The 21,401-nt window shown below is 38.3% G+C and overlaps 1 protein-coding gene across 2 annotated transcripts in view; it reads right to left on the bottom strand.

Annotated features, from left to right (window-relative positions):
- LOC136260310 (uncharacterized) overlaps window positions 1-18,455 on the bottom strand; it is a 60,330-nt gene extending 41,875 nt beyond the window's left edge. For both annotated transcript variants that reach the window (XM_066054001.1, XM_066054002.1), the window contains exons 1-23: window positions 18,372-18,455; window positions 18,075-18,147; window positions 17,967-18,022; window positions 16,098-16,152; window positions 13,515-15,557; window positions 13,035-13,307; window positions 12,726-12,842; window positions 12,157-12,323; window positions 11,033-11,215; window positions 10,677-10,974; window positions 9,649-9,839; window positions 6,484-6,577; window positions 5,626-5,703; window positions 4,954-4,996; window positions 4,861-4,900; window positions 4,442-4,508; window positions 3,631-3,686; window positions 3,506-3,571; window positions 2,355-2,429; window positions 1,664-1,749; window positions 1,484-1,556; window positions 1,223-1,409; window positions 1,137-1,174 (exon numbers count right to left, since the gene is read on the bottom strand). In XM_066054001.1, coding sequence (XP_065910073.1) covers window positions 1,137-1,174; window positions 1,223-1,409; window positions 1,484-1,556; window positions 1,664-1,749; window positions 2,355-2,429; window positions 3,506-3,571; window positions 3,631-3,686; window positions 4,442-4,508; window positions 4,861-4,900; window positions 4,954-4,996; window positions 5,626-5,703; window positions 6,484-6,577; window positions 9,649-9,839; window positions 10,677-10,974; window positions 11,033-11,215; window positions 12,157-12,323; window positions 12,726-12,842; window positions 13,035-13,307; window positions 13,515-15,557; window positions 16,098-16,152; window positions 17,967-18,022; window positions 18,075-18,147; window positions 18,372-18,373 — 4,361 coding nt within the window. In that variant the 5' untranslated portion in view covers window positions 18,374-18,455. The remainder of the gene's footprint in view (window positions 1-1,136; window positions 1,175-1,222; window positions 1,410-1,483; window positions 1,557-1,663; window positions 1,750-2,354; window positions 2,430-3,505; window positions 3,572-3,630; window positions 3,687-4,441; window positions 4,509-4,860; window positions 4,901-4,953; window positions 4,997-5,625; window positions 5,704-6,483; window positions 6,578-9,648; window positions 9,840-10,676; window positions 10,975-11,032; window positions 11,216-12,156; window positions 12,324-12,725; window positions 12,843-13,034; window positions 13,308-13,514; window positions 15,558-16,097; window positions 16,153-17,966; window positions 18,023-18,074; window positions 18,148-18,371) is intronic.
- Between the last annotated feature and the right edge of the window lie 2,946 nt (window positions 18,456-21,401).

Raw genomic sequence — 21,401 nt, 5'->3', positions numbered from 1 at the left:
AATTACAGTGGGTGTATATAATAATAATTGTACACACATTTATATGTATGTACATGCATACACATTGCATACTTGTATATATACATACATACACACATACATACGTAAAGTACATACATGCAAGCACACTTACATACCACAAACAAGTTTTTCATAAACTATATATGCAAATATTATACAAAATTATTTTATTCACACAACTCATAGTTAGCTACTAAGCCAACTTACCGCCTATAATGTAGTTATATGGTTTAACAAACATACATCAAGAAAAGCAATCTTTTTTTACCACTTTACATAGATACCACTGTTGCAAAAGATCAAGATACTCTAATAGAGCAGTCGTGTAAATAACTTTTGCTCAGTATAAATCTTATTCATGAATTTTTTTGTACCGTATAGCGGGAAATTTTCGAAAGGTTAAATTTTCGAAAAAGAGTTCTTGATTGGTAATTCGAAAAAATATTTTCGAAACAATGCCTCTTTACCGCGCCGCACCATAGATAATTAATTCACGGAGGAAGCTAGCAGTGGTTGCGTTGATCACGTACATAGCTGCTTTGATTGTTCAGTATAGCTAGATAAACGCCAAATCTGGCTTTGATAGAATCTCGTCTATCGACCCTAGGGTCTTCCTTCGTAGGTTGAACCATGTTGTTTGGCGGATTTCGCCTCAGTGGCCTGCGGATTGAGCCATAGCTAAGTATACATGGCGTTTTTTAGTCCTTATAGATAGTCTTTCCTAGTAATTTTTGCTCTCTCGAGCTTCAAGACTCGTGGTGTCATTCGTGCTCGCTCATATGCTCGCGCGTGGTGGCTATAGCTATATGGCTAGCTACTTGTGTATGACCCAGTGCCTATATACATAGCTATAATACGTTAGGCCTATAGCTAACTGATATTAGTAGAAACTATGCATGCGTGCACTTGCAAAATCACTTATATATACCTAGCTATACTTTCTTTGATTGTCACTTCAAATCCAGGATCTAGCTACTATTTTCGAAAAAATATTTTCGAAAACACCTTGTTATTTTCGAATTTTTCGAAAATTTAACCTTTCGAAAATTTCCCGCTATACGGTACTAAAATAATGCAAATTACAGTATGCAAGTATGTCATTGAGTATTACTAACTTTTCTAAATCATCCCTAGCATCAACAAGTTTTCCAAGCTATAGGTACATATTTCAGTAATAGTATATGACAATATGAGGTATTACCTTTCTCAACAGAGCCCCTCTACGACACAAATAAATTGCTTTCGTCTCCACTGTAGTAGCTTTCTGTATGTCAAGGGATACTTCATCTACCTTCTCTGAGGTATTGCTTTCTGATGCCTCATCATCAAAGATAGTTTTATCAATATTTTGTAGCTCATATATTTTAGGGCTCCCCTCTTCTTTAGATCTACAAATGAGAGAAAATATTCACCTTCAATCATACACAAATGCACGCACGCACACACACGCACATGTACATACTTCTCTTTGGTTATCTGTAGTTTGCTGTTTGATGGTGTAAAAGAACTACTGGAATGTAGTGGCATCTCCAGTGCTGTCAAATAAAATACAAGACAGCTACTGTTTAAATACACAGCTATGTGCTACTACCTATGTATATATACACACATAAACACATTCATAAAAAAATACACTACACACCTGCTTTACATTCAGCATATGCCTCTTCAAACCACACATCCCATAGTTGGTCTACCCATTTGTAACACTCCTTCTCAGTTGTAAAACTATACATATAAAGTAAGAGAATATTACCAACAGGATCACTCAGTCCTTTTACATATAAATGTATGTATGTATGTATGCTAACTATGTACGTATGCACCATGTAATTACACACATAGAGGTGTGTATTACAAAAACACATAACGACCACCGCTAGTCTGACATTAGTGAGGTATACTTTTCAATGGTACACAATGGGGCGAATACACTTACTTGGTCACCACGCTTTACCAACTATGATTATCTCTGTCATAAGCTAGGATAAGGTTAGAAACAAATATTAAATAGTAGCTCTACGTATGTTGGACAAGTGTAATATCAAATTTTGTAGATTTGTCAGGAATGTTAATGCTTTATAAAATTTTGACGATGGCTATCCTTGTTTATGCAAAAGACTAACCTAGTGAACTTCTTTCATTCTATACTGAACCATTGACAATGGCTGTAACCTTCACTTGCATACCTCACAAATGTCTAGCAGTCTGACCAAATAGGTGACATGGATGTGTACTGTACTGTTTTATTTGTAGTGAAAAATAAAATTCCAATGGTGTGTGCGAAGATCAATGATTTAAAAAAAATCATGGTCACATATTTCCAGTGTTACCTTTTATTGTAGGATCTTACAAGTGAGTCAAAGTCATAATAAACTGGATCACTTAATCTTCTACTCTTCCTGTAACTAAAGACATATACATCATCAGTTGTAATACATTATGATCAACATTTTAGGGACTAACTTTCAATTTTGAGGCTTGACATGTTAAATACTTGCAAACTTTCACAGAGCCGGGGGTTACTATTCAGTGGACTGGACTACTGGACTGGAACACTGGACTGGACTACTGGACTGACATATTTTTGGTTTTTACACATTCTGAGGTTGGTTTTATTGAGTCTTGCTAGTAAGAACCCTTTGGGTACCTGCAGCCCACTTCTAAACACTGAAGACAAACAGTGGAATATGTGAAAACTGTCTCTTAATAATTTCGCTACTGTTCATTATGCCACTATACAACACTTATTCCCGCTTACCTGGTGTGTATTAATGCTGCAGGCAGTGCAGGGAACTGAATATGACAGCAATAGTTAACCAGCGATCAACTAGCCAGTAGACAATCTTTCGAGATATCTTTGAGGAACAAGCTAGTCTCGCCAGCATGGCCAGTCAGTGCAGGGGCTTACCAATTAGAGATTTTTCAGCATGGGCACTTATAATCTTTATTTGATAAGCCCCTACACTGAAACAGCGAGACTAGTGAGAACAAGACTAATGAGACTAGCTTGCTGCAAGCTTGCTCTAAGGATATATCTTGAAGGATATTGTCTACTTGCTAGTTGATTGCTGGTTAACTATTGCTGTCACATTCACTGGCGGAATTCCCTGCACTGCCTGCAGCATTATTAAGAGACAGTTTTCGCATATTCCACTGTTTGTCTTCAGTGTTTAGAAGTGTTTAGAAGTGGGCTGCAGGTGCCCAAAGGGTTCTTACTAGCAAAAATCCAACCATAGAATGTGCAAAAACCAAAAATATGTCAGTCCAGTAGTCCAGTCCAGTGTTCCAGTCCAGTAGTCCAGTCCACTGAATAGTGACGCCCCACAGAGCCTGCTACTTTCAATGAACAGAAAAATTTCAAATGAGCAAACTTTGGTCTTATGAAAATGTATAGCCTTGTAGTAATAAAAGGACCAGATCAGTACTAGCTACTATATACATTTACAGTTGTAGTTGTGAATATAGCAAATAGTACACTCACTCTGAACTAGGTGGGGTAATTTCAATACTACTAGTGGTTCCTGCTAGAAGGGGAAACGATGCACACCTTGATAAGGAAAACAACATTCAATATCAACATGTACTTGTGTGGTGATTGTTTTATACCTCTTCAGCTGTCTGGCTGGTTGGCTGATTAACTTCTTTGCTTTGTATGCTCTAGCCTGTAAAATAATAGTAATGCTATCAAAGATAAGGAGCTTAAGTCAGCTAACAATAATAGGCATCCGATAACTCAACTGATGTGCTCTGTGCATGTAAATGTGTATGTATGCATGGTGTATTATATCGAGATCATGAAGGTTTGGGTTTTTCTGGCCAAAAATATCACCCTAAAACCAGCCTTACAATAGCACCCTGGCAATATTGGTTAGAAGCCCAAAAGTGCCTTCAGTATGAACTTCCAAAATGTGGCTACGAAATCAAAAAAGGTGGAATTTTCAACTGACTGACTGACAAATAATGCTTCTGACAAGCACGACTAGGATACGGCCTTGATATTTTAATGCCCAACTGGTGCCTTTTGGCATACTGCAATAAGTACAATGCATGCTTCATGGACTTATCTCAGTCCTCTTGTGGCCCATTTATCTTTGCAGGCAATGTAAGCTGTTGATTTGCGGTAGTGTCGCTTGATAGCTTACCTACGCTTGACAGGAATCGTTCGAGTTTTCCATTGTGGCTGGATTGACTCATTGCAGAGGTCCTTCTCCTCATGCTTTTTGTTTGTAACGCTGTGTAACTGGCTGAACATAGCTGAAAACGAAGCGGGCCACTTCACTATTTCAGCAATTGATAGTTGGGATGTACATTCAGATGAAAACAATAAACCTGGTGCTATTCTTTCCGGTATGTACATACGTTCACCCATATGTGCATACGTTCACCTATATGTGCATATGTATGGTTACTTGCATACCAGAGCACTTTTAGTTCTCTTCCTAACTGTCTTCTGTCTCCCTCCTCTACCAGGTCTTGTGTGGGCTCTGAAATGTTTCAATACACCATAAATGTATCCCTAATGCATGCATACATCCAACACACATGCACACACACACACACACACACACACACACACACACACACACACACACACACACACACACACACACACACACACACACACACACACACACACACACACACATCCAACACACACACACATCCAACACACATGCACACACACACACACACACACACACACACACACACACACACACACACACACACACACACACACACACACACACACACACACACACACACACACACACACACACACACACACACAATGTATATCCGACACAACAGAATACAAATATGCCTATATTCTCATACGGTCTAAATCTTCTTCCACGTTGCTGAAACTGTTGTTCATCTGATAGCAAATACAACTAAATCAATGCATACAAGTTTACACCAATACTGCACCTCTGAGGAATACTGAGTCCAGATCAGTAGTACCAGATAAACACTGTACAAATAGCACCAGTGTTAATAGTTACACTAAACCACAATTACACAATAGCTGGATATAATCATCAGGAGCGTACTGGGCCCTTTGGACAAGGGAGCATGTAACTCCTTAAACAGCAAAATTCAAACATGGCTGCCATGTACTATAACAAATAACTTTTAAAATTTCCTAATTAGGATATTATGCGGAGGCACATGCTTGAGTATGTCACGTTTCAGTTGCGATGAAACTGAAGCTATGGAAACCATAGATCTATGTGGAAACAAAGTTCATTGACATGATGGAGGAATAGTTGTCTTTCTACAGTTGATAATCAAACAAAATTAGTCCGCTTGACTATTCCGAGCTTTACCTTCTACTCGACAGTCTTCCTATTGAAGCAGCTTTGCTACCTTCACACAAGATGAAGGAGTAGCAACTCATTCAGTGTATTCCTGTTGGCCATAAGAATGATGTAACCAATTATATACGTACATAGTAACACTGGACGTCATGTTTGAATTTCGCTCATAGTATTAATAGTGTGCGGAGTTACATACTCCCTTGTCCATAGGATTCAATGTGCTCCTGTAATTGTGTATGCACAAGATTATGTTTGCATACACAGTAAAAAGTACTACTAGTACCTCATCACTGTCTATGGCTTGATCTTCTGTCTTGGAGAGGCCATGATAAGATGCTAGTTGACCTTGTTGTTTCTCCACCTGTGATGTGATATCAGTGTGCATGTACAAGTGCTACTCACTCATTAGTCTGATCATTGAAAGTTTGATATGCCATGCCAATTTTCTAGTGATACATTGGAATATTGCTTTATTGTGATACTCATATTCGCATATTGTTTTTTTCGATTGTGCAGTTACAGGAATATGAAGGTCTCGTTATTTAACAGTGTAGCTGGGTTGTTTACCAGTTTTAGACTTATTCTTAAGTAAATTAGAGTTCCCCTTCAAAAAGATTCCCTTTCTTTGGCCCATTTTCTGTTTCACCTTATTAGTTAGTTTAAAGTAGTCTTAAAGTCTCCAACTTTACTAGGTTAGGTAGGTAATTCAAAGGCGACCTTCAGTGCTGGTCACTGTAAAGCTCTAATAACAAGACTAGCAAAGAATCCCTCATTTGATATAAATCCTGACTACGTACAATATGCACACAGTCACGACACAGTATGGTCCCTGATGTGTACGATGTAATCATAAAAGTGTTTAGACAAATGGAGAGTCAAATATCTAAGCTATTATGGGGAGGGATATTCATATATCATAATTAAATCAAACAGCCATCAATTACTCTAATAGAGCATATGCCTGCACACAACATACTTTAATAGAATAGTCGTTTGACTGTGATGTTCAGATATTTGACTCTCCACTGTATGAACATATATAAACATATAAAGAGCTCTAGTTATTGTATACCGACTACAGTCATTATTTCAAGATCAGATACAAACAATGGTTAATATCATATTATATTACTGTACATACCTCAGACATAGTATTGGTGAAGTCATCAAAGTCTAATTTGACATCCACTGGCTTGCCACCAACATATGTAATGTTAGGCATTGATACACAGTGTCTGTACAAACAGTAAGAATGTACCAGTCAAATACTCAATTGGAACAGACAATGCATGCAACTACGCCCACAATTCTCATCAAAGTGTGTCCCATTTAAATGAAGACCATGCGCTCAGAAAGGATAATAATTACAGTACATTTAAAAAGGAGGTTTCAGTGATAAAAAGTAGTGAAACAAGAGATTTTACAATGAATGATTTGGGAAAATCCTTACTTTGGCACTGAACAGATAGTGGTACCATGCAATTTTCTACCATATAATATGGCTATGTTGTAATACCATCATTCATCATAATCTCTTGTTTTGTTTCACTAGTTTTTAACACTGTAAAACCTACTTCCCCCATTAAATTGGAACAACCTCCCAAATTATGTAGTGACAGCCAACAATCTTAATGATTTAAAGAATGGACTTGATAAGTATTGGACTATAACAGGATATGGACAAACCCAAAAAGGCCTTGAGCCAATTTTTAATAATATAATTTTGATTGTATTAGTTTGGTAAATTTTTTGTTATAACATAGCTATGATACACGCGTGTGGCTATGACTACTGTAGTAGAGAATCTTGATCTCCTTGCTTATCTTGAGTGAACAATGCAATAGATTAAGGGGCAGTTTCCATCATGTCTTATTTCCCTACAGAAAACTGCAACTGATTGTAACTAGATCACTACGGGGTATTGCTAAGGGTGTGACACCGTTCAGGAAGTGGTCATGATCATTTGGTTTATAAGTGCCGTCACAGATTAGGTGTAGAAACTGGGTTATGGGAGTAGGGCAAGGAGGGCCTAAGCCCCTCTATTGATTTTCTGATTTAGCCAATATCAAGACAATAGAACAGTCAGTTGCTCTAATAGAGCAGTCAGCATGTACAATTTCCCCAGAATTGATCACAGAAGGATAAAACTTTCTAGTGGGGAGATTCCCCCAGACTCCATCATGCTTTGGATGGTGAGTGTGCTTTGCATGCTGTTGTACCCAGAAAAGGCACATGCCACTCATGAGTTTGTTACTGATGGGATGAAATGGTGGCTATGCATGTGCACTGCTTTGGGGATTGCAACTGTGGTCAGGCAGGCAGGCAGGCTGACCAAAATTCAGGTTTTGAAAAATTTAACATTGGACATCTGAAAATAGTTTCTTAGCTTTAATGTTGGATCGGATGTTAGATGCACTAGGCTATTTTGTATAGGTGATTTTCATCGCTTGTGTTTCTATGATGGTTTTTAACAGCAGCATTTTTGGTGGTCACCATTCATTCTAGGAGAGACCCTACTAAGTACAGTTAGGTATTCCCAAATGTGACCCGCTGAGCATAAACCGCTATTTTCACATATTCCTCAAATTCCATTTTATTGCATCTCTGTAATCTATAGTAACAAAAGAGTGAACAGCTAAAGTTTTAGCCTTTTATTGTGAATGGTCTTGGAGTTATAGTGCTTGACAGTTGGAACAGTGATAAACTTGATTTGTACAGCAACAATACGGGAAATAAATTACAGGTGCTTAGATAATCTATCATAACTCATGATTAAAACAAGCTATGAAGACAGAGCTTGGCTTAATCTGTGCACCATGAACTGGCAAGGTATAGTGCTTTCCCTGTACTCCTCCGTGTTGACAAAGAAGAAGGCCATTCCAACCAAGAAATGACGACGATGAACGTCGTATTACCACATCGAAAATACATGCCTGTAACTCATGTATCCTTTGCTGTGTAAACAGGAAACAAAGATTTTCTACTCTTCATAAACAGGCGAATCCAGTGATATATAGGTTTTATTAATTTGAGCCTAATTTCAGTGCATACGAACACAATTAAAGCATGCGTAAATTTTTCATGTAGCATGAGTATTTTTCCCAGTGTATTTCAATACAGTTTTATGTCGAATTAAAATTTTGTGAAAACGGCCAGTTTTCGCTCAGCGGGTCACAAATATTTGTAACTAATCTACTACCTAATGTTTCAGCATTAGAATTATAAAATCTGAGGAGCTGCATCCCCAGACGCCTGCTTACACATACGTATATATATACCACTTTAGCGTGGGCGTTCAAAGGCGCCGCTCGGTGTTTAACTCGCATATTGCCCGGGCAATATCATGGGAAAGCGGTTTGCCAATGACTTTGATACCCAGCCAGTTCAAAGAATCGATGCGCTTTGACTCGTTATATTGAGCGACATAGAGCTTTGTATTGTGGGACTCGGTTTTGTAGAGGTTGCTAAGCTTAGTACATAGGCTAAGATAGAGTAGTTGGTTGTTACTAAAGGATAATGAAGGCACAAAATAATTGTTTGGGCGATTGTGGATGCGTATTTCTACCCACCGCATATCAACCTTTGAACAGACCATGGAACAGCAAAGCTACTACTGCTACGTTGAAATAGGTTAGTAACTTACAGTTCTAAGTACTTAACTTAATGTAATAACTTACTTACTGTCCCAATAGCGAAGTTAGTTGGCTTAACTTAGTACAAAAATGATAACAATATAAACTCCATCCCACAATCGCAAGTTTTCTAACATTGCGTGTTGAAGCATAGTAACGTATTAATGACGTTTTAACGTATGGACAACGTTTTGATGGCTATTAGCCCACGCTATTAAAACCACAATCGATCTTCAGATGCTACTGTATAAAACAAATGGGATGAGTTCTCATTAGTTCTTTCACCTATTAGGTGAGTGCGCCCCAAGTGATATATATCACTTGTACCATGGCTGCTTGGGATTTTGCTGACATATACACCCGCAGCCCTCGGGCCTGCGGCCCTCGTGCTTTGGGTGTATATATCAGCAAAATCCCTCGCAGCCATGGTATAACTATTACATACGTACCTACTGCCCTGGTGCCCCCCCCTCCTTCTAAAGGCTGGATCCACCCCTGGACATGATGAACATCTCAATCTTTAGGCAAACATCACATAATCTCAATTCTTATGTTCATAGTTAACATGGCCGTAGTAGTAACTACATGAGGTTCTACAAGAACATTGCATGTATTTCCTTGTACTGAAACACATACGTAGCATGCAAAACATTGTTACTATATACAAATCACACCTTTTCACTTGCACAGTATCAGTAATAACAGAAGTGGTGGATGATGAAGCTATATCACTGGTCTCCTCATTTTCATTGCACTGCTGTAGTTTAGACATCTCTTGTCTCATGGCAGATGATACCTTCCTCAGTTCTGAAAGTTGTACTGTTGTTATAGTAGATCTCCTCGGCTGTCTCATTCTATATGATTGCTGTAGGAGAAGAAATCTGAATATCTCGATGGTTATACTTGTCCAGAAAACAGGGAACAACATTTTTGACTGGATCAGGGAAAACTGCTATTATCACCCATGATTGCAGGTTTGATTTTCACCACAACACAAAGCAATATGAATATACTGCCAAATTTCATTGTCAATTCAATGCAGGCTTAAGTGGTCTGCTTTTGCTGGCTGTTTTACTCCTAGTCCAGTGGTGAGCTGTACAAGCAGTCCAGGGCCTTTATGGAGCTCTGGACAACCTTGGGATGGCTGTATGCATTTGTATGGCTCCGTGGTGTTGAATAAAGACTGGTGCTGTTAATTTCTTTTTATTTAACCAGTTTCGAGCCCTGACTGGCTCATAACTGTCATCCCTACGAATTCCTCTTTCATTTTGTAAGCAATCTTTTGCCCTCTCTCAACCCCTGCCCTTATTGGAGCCAATCAACTTTGAGTAAAAAACTATCTTAAATGGTGGGAAGCTTAGTAGTGGCTATTTGTACAATGGATAATCTGAAAGGTAAGGAATTGGTGTGAAAATTTGATACATGTAACTTCGACCATTAGCAAGTTACAACATTCTTAATTCTTAAAAACATTTCTTGATGCATGTACATAAATAGACGACAAGACCAGTTTTCCTAGAGAAAGTACTTTAATTGTACAAGCAATTACATTATTTTGATAACTGCATTATGCTACATGTACGTACACACCACACTCACTCACAAATTAAAATGCAAAATGCCTTTGCCTGCCTGATAAATGGTCATTGCCTAACACACACACGCACACACATGCATGCCACATACTTGTACAAAAACTAACCATTTCATGCATTTCATCATCATCACTACTACTACTACTGCTCTCCCCTTTATTATCAGCATTAGCAATATTTGCAACATCATCATCACTGTCAGCAGTAGGTTGGGTAGCAGCTCTCTGACTCTCACTAGCAGTAGCAGTGTCTGTAGTAAACAGTGAAGTGTATGAGGAGCTACATGATGGTATGGATGACTGCTGCTTGATGTTAGCTGGGTCTGGAAATGGGACAAGCTTTGGGAGCTCTTTTGCACTGTACTTGGAAAAGTCCACTAAAGATCTGAATTCAAGACTAGATGATCTGCAGAGTGACAAATGGTACACAAATAGGTATATATTGTATTCTCAAATACACTGACCCTATTCTAGCACTTTGTTTACGGCTATGCGATGCAGCATCATTCTCCACTGGTAGTTTAACAACAATCTTAGCCTGACTGGATGACTGAGGCCTAGACAACCCATGGTATTGAGGGAACAGATGAGACTTGATTGTGGATGGGAACAGGCTTAGCTTAGCTGGAGCCAGCTTCCACAACAGGCTACAATAGAGGTAACATACATAGCATATAAATATACCAAATTTCAATGTACAGTATGTGCCTGATCTGACAAAACCAGTCTTACAGAATGATAATGCATAACTTCCCATGCATTCAATTAACCTACTTGAAGAAACTTTGCCACAATATTGTGCCATGCTACAGCCGTACGTTGACAAGGTTTTAAGTTGCTACCTTATTCACAAGACAAGTTATTATTATCAAAGGACAAATTTCATAATAGTGAAAAAATCGACCGTTGCCCCTAGCAACCTAAATTTTACATTATTTGCAGGTGTCAATGTCTTAAGTCACCTCTCCAATTTTTAAAAGGATAGCATATATAAGTTATGAGATATGACATTTTGAAGTTGAAATTTTCCCATACATTGTCAATGAGAGGGGCAACAGTTTCCCCTTCTCAGTAATCACACAAATCATGGGATTCAAAGAATGTCATATCTTATGACCTATATACACTATCCATTTATAACTTGGAGAGGTTATTGTTGACATTCACACCTACAAATTATGTAAAATTGAGATATATGTACTTTTGAATTTTTGGTACATTGAAATACCTCATTTTAGTGATTGCCCAGAAGGGGAAACTGTAGTCCTCTCACATAGATATGTACGGGAAAACAACAAATTTCAAAACATCATATCTTATGACATATAATACGTACATGCTATCCTTTCAAAATTTGGAGAAGATACCGTTATCACCTAAAAATAATGGGAAATTCAGGTTGCTAGGGGCAATGGTTATTTCTATATGCTATAAAGCCTTATTATGGAATTTGTCTATTGGAAAAGCTAATAAGACTGGTTTTGTCAGACCATGTGTATGGCTATAAAGTCTAAGAAATTGCATTAAAAATGCATCCTTTGCTATATACGTAAAATTTGTGCTGTTATACAAGAGTACTCATACAAACCTGCTTGAGTCACTGATGATGTGAAGTGCTCTCCCTTCCACAATCATGTCAGCAGGATCATGTTTACGTGTATCTTCTTTCACTAAGGTCTTCATTTGTTTAGGCTGCCTTACTGATCCTTCTATCTCTGGAGTTGTAGGGGGCTTGGTCAGTTCTGGAATATCAGTCTGCAACATCAGTACACACATGATCATTCTCTATATTTACAACTACTAGCTAGCTACACACCACATACGTATGTATAGTACGTATGTACATAGGGTAGGGGAAACCACATGTTGGATTTAGTAAACAAACTTCTAGTTATGTTGTAGATTGCAAAAAAAAAAAAAAAAAAAAAGTCTCCACTTGAAAAAATTAAATCATCTATACACTTCTATCCAGTACAGTTTGGTTGATCACAAACTTTTCAATCAAACTGTTGCCACAAAACTTTTTTGTAACAAGGTTTTATCACCAGGTCCTTTATGTGACACTCATATCCACTGAGCATGATTGTAAGTACACATATGGTACTGTTAGCAAATACAAGCACATCATTACACTACATGTAGTTTACTGTACATCACCTCAGTAGAGGGGTGGGGCTCACTGTGCAGTTTGCAGGACAAAACCTGCAGCTGGTAAGGTAGTTGAGGTGACTCTGGTACAATACAAAAGTGATGGATACTGTTCCTTGATGATGGCTACAGGTAACAGTAACATGTGATGAATTAAACAATGACAACAAGCTATGTATGTAGTACGTACATACGTAGATTAAAAGATTAGCAGATAAAATGTACGTCATTCATAACAGCATTGTGTATCATATGACAACAGCATCATTACATTGACAACAATCACACAAACATCGACAACTATATACATGTATGTACCTCAGCAAGTCGTTTAAATGTCAAGTTTGTTTCAAGGTCTGTCTTGCTCTGTGGCCACTCAGATAAAAACATCACTTTCTTCTTACCAGCAGATTTAAGCAGTCTAGGAGTGGCAGATGTCTGCCTACCTGTGCTGGCCTTATTGTCTCCCAATTCACCACCATTATCATGAGGAGCATCCTCATGTGGCTGTATGCCAGGTGTTAGGGACTCCCCCTTGATACTCATAATGTCCTCCAATGTCACAGGCTTATTAGTATAAGCTAAAAACTCCTGTGAATGGTATATGGGTACATGGAATGGTGTTTCTATACACAAACATACACACATTATCCATCTAATAGTACCAAAAATATGGCCATGATAATGGGATGTCAAATTATGACATTATGAAGTATACCTTAGCTTTGTAAGGGACCTATGTACTTGATATGGGGTCTTATTCGTAGCCATGCATGCATCAAACTTCTCAAAACTTACTGCTAAAGACTGAACAGGCACATCGTCAGCTTGATTGTTTAACAGCTTTGCCATTATCTGGTCACTCCATGATGAAGCTGGCTTTGTCACTACATTTTGATTATCAGAGATATCTGCTGTGTGTTTTGGTTCTATTTCCATAGTGTGATCTGCTAAACTGGGATCAGTGTCAGTATTTAAATTTACACCAGATAGTGTGTTAAATTGGAAATAAGCATCTTTATCAGTGGAACTAGAATCTGATGGTTGTTGGAAACTAAAAGGTTCTTGAGATTCTTCCTGCTCCACGTCATGATCACAACTCGTATCCTTAGTATTGTCATTCACTAAACTGCTTAAATCCTTACTTTCAGTTTGTTGAAGAGATGAGTCCTTCTCTTTTAGGGACAAGCCAGCAGTAGCAGGTATATTTTCTGAGTCATGATGAAACACACAGTCAGCCAATGCTGGTGTCAATAAGTCGTCATCATGATGTAGTATATTTTTTGGTGACAGCTCCTCCCTAGTGGTGGGTTTTAGAATTGCTGATATAACCTCAGCTTGTGGAAGATTACTTATGGAATGACTTTCCTCAACATTCTCAGGGTAAATGCTGTGCTGGGCACCTAAGGCCACCATAGCTGGTGCTGATACACTAGTTTCCTTCAGTACATGAGTGAAGGAGGGATCTTGATAAGGTATCAAACCAATATGGGACCGTTGTGATGGTGTGATACCACTACCCATATAAGTAGTTAGTTTACTAGAGGGATAATTATCAGTCATCACAGAGGTAGTAATATGGTGACTCATTGGAGAAGTGTTATCTAAGTGATCGGGTAACGTAACCATAACTGCATTGATATTCACATCAAAGGCAGCATTAATGTCCATATCTGTTTGCGCTCTCATTGAAGCATCTAATTCACCGGCAGCCATACTAGATAGAATACCACTACCAAGGTAATCATCTTCCTGGACATCACCTAAATCTTGTTCACTACAAACCTGGGAACTACCTTGGTCGTATGTCAGTGACCTCTCAGCAGTAGACTGACCACCACACAAACTATCAGAGTACGAAGGACCATGATGGTGTAGTGAATGACTGAGGACTTCATCCTTTAGTGTCACAGTTGAACTACTCTCTGTTACAGCATCACTAACAGCCAAGTTATCAGTAACACTTTGCTGGTCCCAGTAGATACCATCAGTTACAGTTACATTATGATCATACATGTTAGTAGTGTTTGGATGTGGAGTTTGTGACTCTATTACATTGACTGTGGGCAATTCAGACTGTTCTGTGGGTGTTGTTGTTTGTTCTTGCATTATTTGTTGTGTTGAAGTGGCTTCACTGTGGGTGTCTGTAATAACTAACCTTGTGGCATCTCTCAAGTCAACTTCTAGTTTCAGTGCTCTGCTCTGCCTTTTACTGACTAGTTCCATAGCTGACTGAGTACCAGCCGAATTTAAACTGTTATCATCTTGCTGCCTGGAGTAATGACCACTCACTGGTTCATCACCATCTTCCAGAGCTTCTCTACTGGCGTACATTGAGAAATCTGGTAAGCTATGTACCCTCAATGGCATCCGTTTGCCTGGAGTTTGGCTTTGTGCTCGTGAGTCTAATGGACTTCCGCTAACCATGCTGAATGGTTCACTAGTTGTATGCATGTAATCTGCTGTGGCAAGAATGTACTGTTGAAAACTAGACTTGGACATGCCTTCAGAAGTTTGCATGGAAGTTCGGGTGGTAGGTCTGCTCTTCAGCTGTTGCGGTAAACTTGTAATTTTACTTGATCTTTCTTCATCTTCCTGCGGATTCCTAGGACTTGCTACGGGTAAGTTTAGAGGTTGTTTAGCAGGAGGAATAGGTCGCTTCAAGAGTGGCACAGAGACAGTTGTGCTACATGCACCAGCAATGGCAAACTTCTTAGGACTACCTTCCTTCTTACTGAAACTTCTCTTTCGTAATTCAACACCAGAATGTTGTGGAGTTAACTTCAATTGAGATGATGGCCAGGGTGATTGACGTTTAACAACAGGCTTCCTTGGTTTAGGCTAATGTAAACACAAAGAAACAAGTATACAGTAGTAACAATACCATGAATATGTGTATGAAAAATGAGACTGAGTGTCCCACATGATTACAAATACAGTGTCATAAGTTTGTGTAGTATGTGTGTGTGTGTGTGTGTGTGTGTGTGTGTGTGTGTGTGTGTGTGTGTGTGTATGTGTGTGTGTGTGTGTGCGTACACACGTGTCTGCACAGGGTGAGGTCTTGGTTAATTAAAATATTCAGTTATGTATGAAACAATTCTAGGGGCAAATTAATTTTTTGTAGCAGCATTATATTTCAAACAACAATACTACTTATAAATTTTTGAGGGACACAATTTGCAAAAAAAGCGATCCTTGAATTTCTTTATTCATAGAACAATCAGTGGCGGTACATTTAACCTATGGATATATTTTCGCAAAGTTGTTATCACTCACAAAATATACAGTATGTTACTGAGGTGGTTTGTTTTACTGGCACCAACAGATTTGCATGCACAGTGTGTGTATGCATGTGGGGTACACATGCTAAACTTATATTACCTCTCTAGGTGGTTTTGGAACAAGGGTGGTTCTTTGTGCCAATTTATCATCATCACTAGAGTAAACAATAAGATATAGCCAGTATATGGAAATCAATAAGTGAGACAATCACTTATTATGTACACAGTCATACATAAACTTATGAATGCATGTTTTATGTTTGTATACAAAAGGTATAGTGATTGATCCCAGATCATGACGAAAGATTCTTAGCTAGTTACATACAACAACTGTACGGACACAGCATATACAATCTATGGCATGGACAGGTCGCACACGGACATGTTAATCACTTTTATATAGAATGTTTCTTTTTCAAGCACACTTGTATAAATTGCATAATTAGTCATGGATTTGATTTTCACCACGAACACTAAACTACACGAATACACTACTGTATAGCGGGATTTTTTCAGAGAAATATTTTTTTCATAACTTTTAAAGATTGGTCGTTGTCCATGAACATTTCCCCCTCAAAATATGCAGCTTGACCAAAATGGCATTGTTTAATTCATAAAAGATCCTAAGAAGTGAAAAATTTCCCCACAAAAACATCCGATTATATAAAATATTATCGTATCAAATTTCACTGTCAAAGTCAGCCAGGCTTAAGTGGTCTGCCTTTACCAGAGCCACATGAGTGGTCTGGGGTCTTAATGGAGCTCTGGCCAATCTGGGGGATGGATGTATGTATGCACATAGCCATACAACTCTGTGGTATTGAACAAAGACCTGAGCTGTAAATTTCCTTTCAGTATAGTTAATCTTGACACCTGAATGGCCATAATTCAGCCTAATTCATCCCCACACATTCGTACACAATCCAACGGCGGATCCGGGATGGCCCTCTCCCCCTGTGGAAAAGCCACACTTCTTTTGATAGAAATACTATACACCTTGTTAGACCAAAATCAATTTGAAAACTGCATATTACCACCATTTATTGCAAACTCACCAAAGTTAAAAAAACAGCTGACAAACTGTCACTCAGCACCTTTGTGCGTATTAAGCACCTCTAATTATTGTGTTGCTGGTGTTAAGACTTTCATAGCCTTTTAAACAGCTTTTAAGACTTCAGAACCATCTGTAAAGGCCATAATGACAACTAAGGAGTGATCATTGCTACTTAAAAATTACAGCAACTAACAAGAGAATCTGCTCTCCCCAACCATACAACTTAGGCTGTTTGCCTTGCCAGCTCCCAGATCTGCCCTTGCAACCTCTTCCTCTCCCCTCCATGACCTCTATTGGAGCTTGCCTTATACAGCCTTAACAGCTATCTGAAATGGTGGGAAACTTGGCTGTTGGCTACTTGTACAGTGGGTGCTTAGAGGGTAAGGAATTTGTATAAAATGTGTATGTAGCTTCAACAAGCTACAGCACATTAAATACTTAAACCCATCATTTCTCAATACTTTTAAATAGATGAACTAGATATAGACGCATAACATGCATGCATGTACCACATCAAACACAATGCAAAAAAATATTGTAGTGTGAGTGCTATTCTGTTAGTTTTGTGCCCAGACTTCCTTTTCCGAGGTTTGCGGAATGTTTGCAACACAACCATAATACACCAACACAACCATAATACACCAACACAACCATAATACACCAACACAACCATAATACACCAACCGACAAATGTAATCCATCAACTTTGAAAATGCATCACCACAACTTTGATAGGTTACGTTTCTGGTAACTTCCTATATTGCAAAGATTTCGCAATCCTCTGTAGGCGGAGGCATGAGGCTACCATTTTCATTATGTGCAATACAATGAAAATTCTTAAAATAGTGTAAGTAGAGTAGTCAATATGTAGCCACAAACTAACATTTGTTAATATGCACACATACGGTAACTTACCCAGGTAGTGATCCATCTTCATTGCCCAATTGGAGTACCCTTCGGTTAACATTAGCCTTCAAGAACCTCATGTAAAACACGTGGTGTAAATCACTGTATCCAACTTACTTTCTTCTTTATAAGTTCAAGCTCTTTTTTAAACGCCAACGCCTCTTTCCTGTTGGCAGCATATTTTCCTTCCCTACAAATCGCATACACATGAATTATATAGAAATCACAACCTTGAAAGTTTGCAACTCCACATAATTACTGGTATTTCCGTTATGTGTAAACGAAGTTTTCGAAAATCAGAAAGCCAACTGCACCAAAACTCTAAATGCAGCGCACCCTATAAGTTTGCATGATTTATAAACAAACACAAGCTACCCTCGAAGCAAGATGCATCAATTACGAATAACCACTTACATTTTACTTGAGCTTCATTGGCGGACGAATCTACTGCTTATTAAAAGTTACGATATCCATGGCAACATGCAGTGGGTACGTGGTGCACGAAAGATTACGAATAACGTACAGTGAGGTGTATTGCTCTCGGCTTCCCTGGGAGACTTTGGAGCGCTACTAGTACTAGTACGTGCGAATTTGTGCAGTGCAGTGTACATTTCTGCCTGGTTGGACAGCTGTATTGGAGGCTGTCTTGTGTGAGTAGTGAAGAAGTGTTTCCGCCCACGTACTTCCGCCCACATGCAACATTACAGCTTTATAAAACTGTGAGACGTATGGTAGTTCAGCAGTGTGTGTAGAGCTGAGATATTACGGATTGAAGTTTTCACTAATCTTAGGAGCCATGAAGGTACTGCATGGTGCTTCATTGTGTCGCATATATAGCTATTGTAATAGTCTGGAATGGCCTGGTGCATGGAACACATACCATAGTAAGCTTTTGCAACAAACTACCATTTATATAACTATAATGGCCATCTTTTTCCTCCAAAAATAATCTTACAGAGTATGTGTTCATTCTTCCACTCTACAGTGTGAAATGTACCAAAAAATTTCTAATATAATTTTTATGTAATCATTCTCATTGATGCAACCATGAAGTGTTATTACTGTTGAATAAGTTCTGATCTTCAGTATACCACATCATGCGACCTAAGCATTTTTCTGCTCATGTCATTAGCATATCTGTGAACAGAGATGTTGCCATCCAGCAGTTCAGATAGACTATTAGACTGGAACACTGGACTGAACTACTATATAGACTGGGTTATTTTACTATGATTCTCTTCTTTAGGAATCTGCAACACTACTAGTGTCTGAATGCTGAATATTGAGTAGTGGAATAAGCAACAAGATCTTCCATGTTATTACATTCCTCCCTTACAGGTATTCTAAAGAAAACTTGCTTGACGTGTGGGATGGTGATGATTGAATGAGCTTATATAGCCTTTATTTGCTTACTAAGCTGACAAGGTGATTCAAAAGCAGTGTTATACACATGTATATAGGCCAGCTGCTAGCACATGCAGAGAAAAAGAACTCTTATGTGGGCTTGTAATGACCAGTATACTAGAAAGAAGTTTAGTTACAATATCTCATATACGACAGTTCATGTCTCTCAGCTTTCATGCTCATCAGTTCTACAAGACAAAAAAATACTATGAAACATTACTAAAACCCTAAAGATCGCGAGACTAGTGCAGGCGCCACTGAAGGCACAACTTGTGACAAATCGTTCCCATCGTATAAATCCACACAAGCTTCTTCTTAGACACACATGTTCTTTATATGCCCATATAAAATGCATACATTTTCTAAGTCGGTTAGAGACCACACCCTTGGATCTTTGTGGATTTTAAAAACCGAGCGAAGCAAGGTTTTAAAATCCTCAAAGATCCTCATGCTAGGTCTCTAACCTACACTTGGTTCAGTTGCAGCTTCCTGAACACTGAACAGTGGCAGCCTTTTGTGAATCAGACAAGAGCATAAAATAATTCAAATTATACACAATGTAATATTCTTAAGTGTCAAACTTATGACTAAAAGATTAGCTAATTTATAAATTACTATACAGCAATGTTGGAGAGGAAATCACACAGAGTAATATGTGGCGTCTTATGTGTTAATTAATAACGAAAATGTAGCACTGTACTAGTAGTATGGTATAGTAAACGTTGCATCATACACTTGTTTATTAACAATATGCAAACTGCAGTGTTTTTGTTTACCTAGATAAATTTCAGTTTAGATTGTTGTATTGTCTGGCCATGTTCAGTACATTGATGGCAGACCATTCAATTATGTATTGGTTAATTGTTCCTTGACATGAGTACATTTTGCTCTACTGAAAAGCTGTATTTAGCACATAGGTAAATGGTTTAACACAGTGTTTACAAAAGCACAACACTTCCCTAATATGCGTGAGGCTGTTCAAGGCCTAACTGACACAAGATTACAGGAAAGTCCCCAACACGTGGGGACCATCTAATCTTTAGATACCTATATACACTGTCTGTATACATGTCACATTGTAAATTGCAGAAAATGTGCAATGCATGCAACATTAATTCCTGCTGGAAGCTTTAGGATAGTGCCATTAGCATATTGTAACTGTTATCACAAAATCATATATTCAGTAGCTATAGCAATGCAGGAAAAGTGCAGGAATAGAAAACAGGAATGGGAAAAATAGCTTGGGTCATTATATCTAAAATTTGGTTAAACTCTACATTGAAGTACTTTTTGCAACATTGCATGCAGGACCACTAAATAGTCTAAGATGCTCTAATGTAGCAGTCATACTGTACTAGTCAAGAATTTACTTGGTACAATGGAAAAGTGTCCCAATTTCCTTGAAATCACAAATGATTTACTAACTTACATTGTGTATGGTTTACTTATAAAATTATAGTGTCTGACCAGCTAGGCAGAAACCATAGATGCAATGGCTATAGAAAGAGCAAGGAATGAGAGGTGGTCAATGTATATTTCTATATAGGAGTGGCACTTGCTGCTGAAATTTATAAAAATAGTCAACTTGCACATCCAAATTGAATTAAATTAACTTCAGCTTAAAACGCTTATAATGACACTTTAACCACTAGCATGCAGTCTTTGTAAATTTAAAGTATATTATATCATAATTATCATTTTACATCCCTATGGTGTGGTGAAAACACCGAACACTTTCGCTCTGATCAAGAAATTAGCTTTAGCTCAAGGGTACATGCCTTGTGTCATGTGCTCTGTAATAATGGTACAGTCACAATAGAAAGTTTAGAGGAATCCTATCCATACACATACACTTCATACAGTTGATCTCTCCACACCAAGACTGAGAAGCATACTGCATCATGCGACTTCTTATCCTGAGGCAGAAGATGTGGTCTCCTAAGCTATGTGGTAAAATTGTTTGAGAGGGTGTTTCTTTATCACCTTAAATCCAAGCACCGTGAAGGTATTATAATAAAGTTTGTGCTGCATGATTGTCAA

Source organism: Dysidea avara, chromosome 7, assembly GCF_963678975.1.
Source record: "Dysidea avara chromosome 7, odDysAvar1.4, whole genome shotgun sequence".
In the NCBI taxonomy this organism is placed as follows: Eukaryota; Metazoa; Porifera; class Demospongiae; order Dictyoceratida; family Dysideidae; genus Dysidea; species Dysidea avara.
Note: the sequence above shows the minus strand (reverse complement) of the source record. Positions and strands in the feature narration are given on the sequence as shown.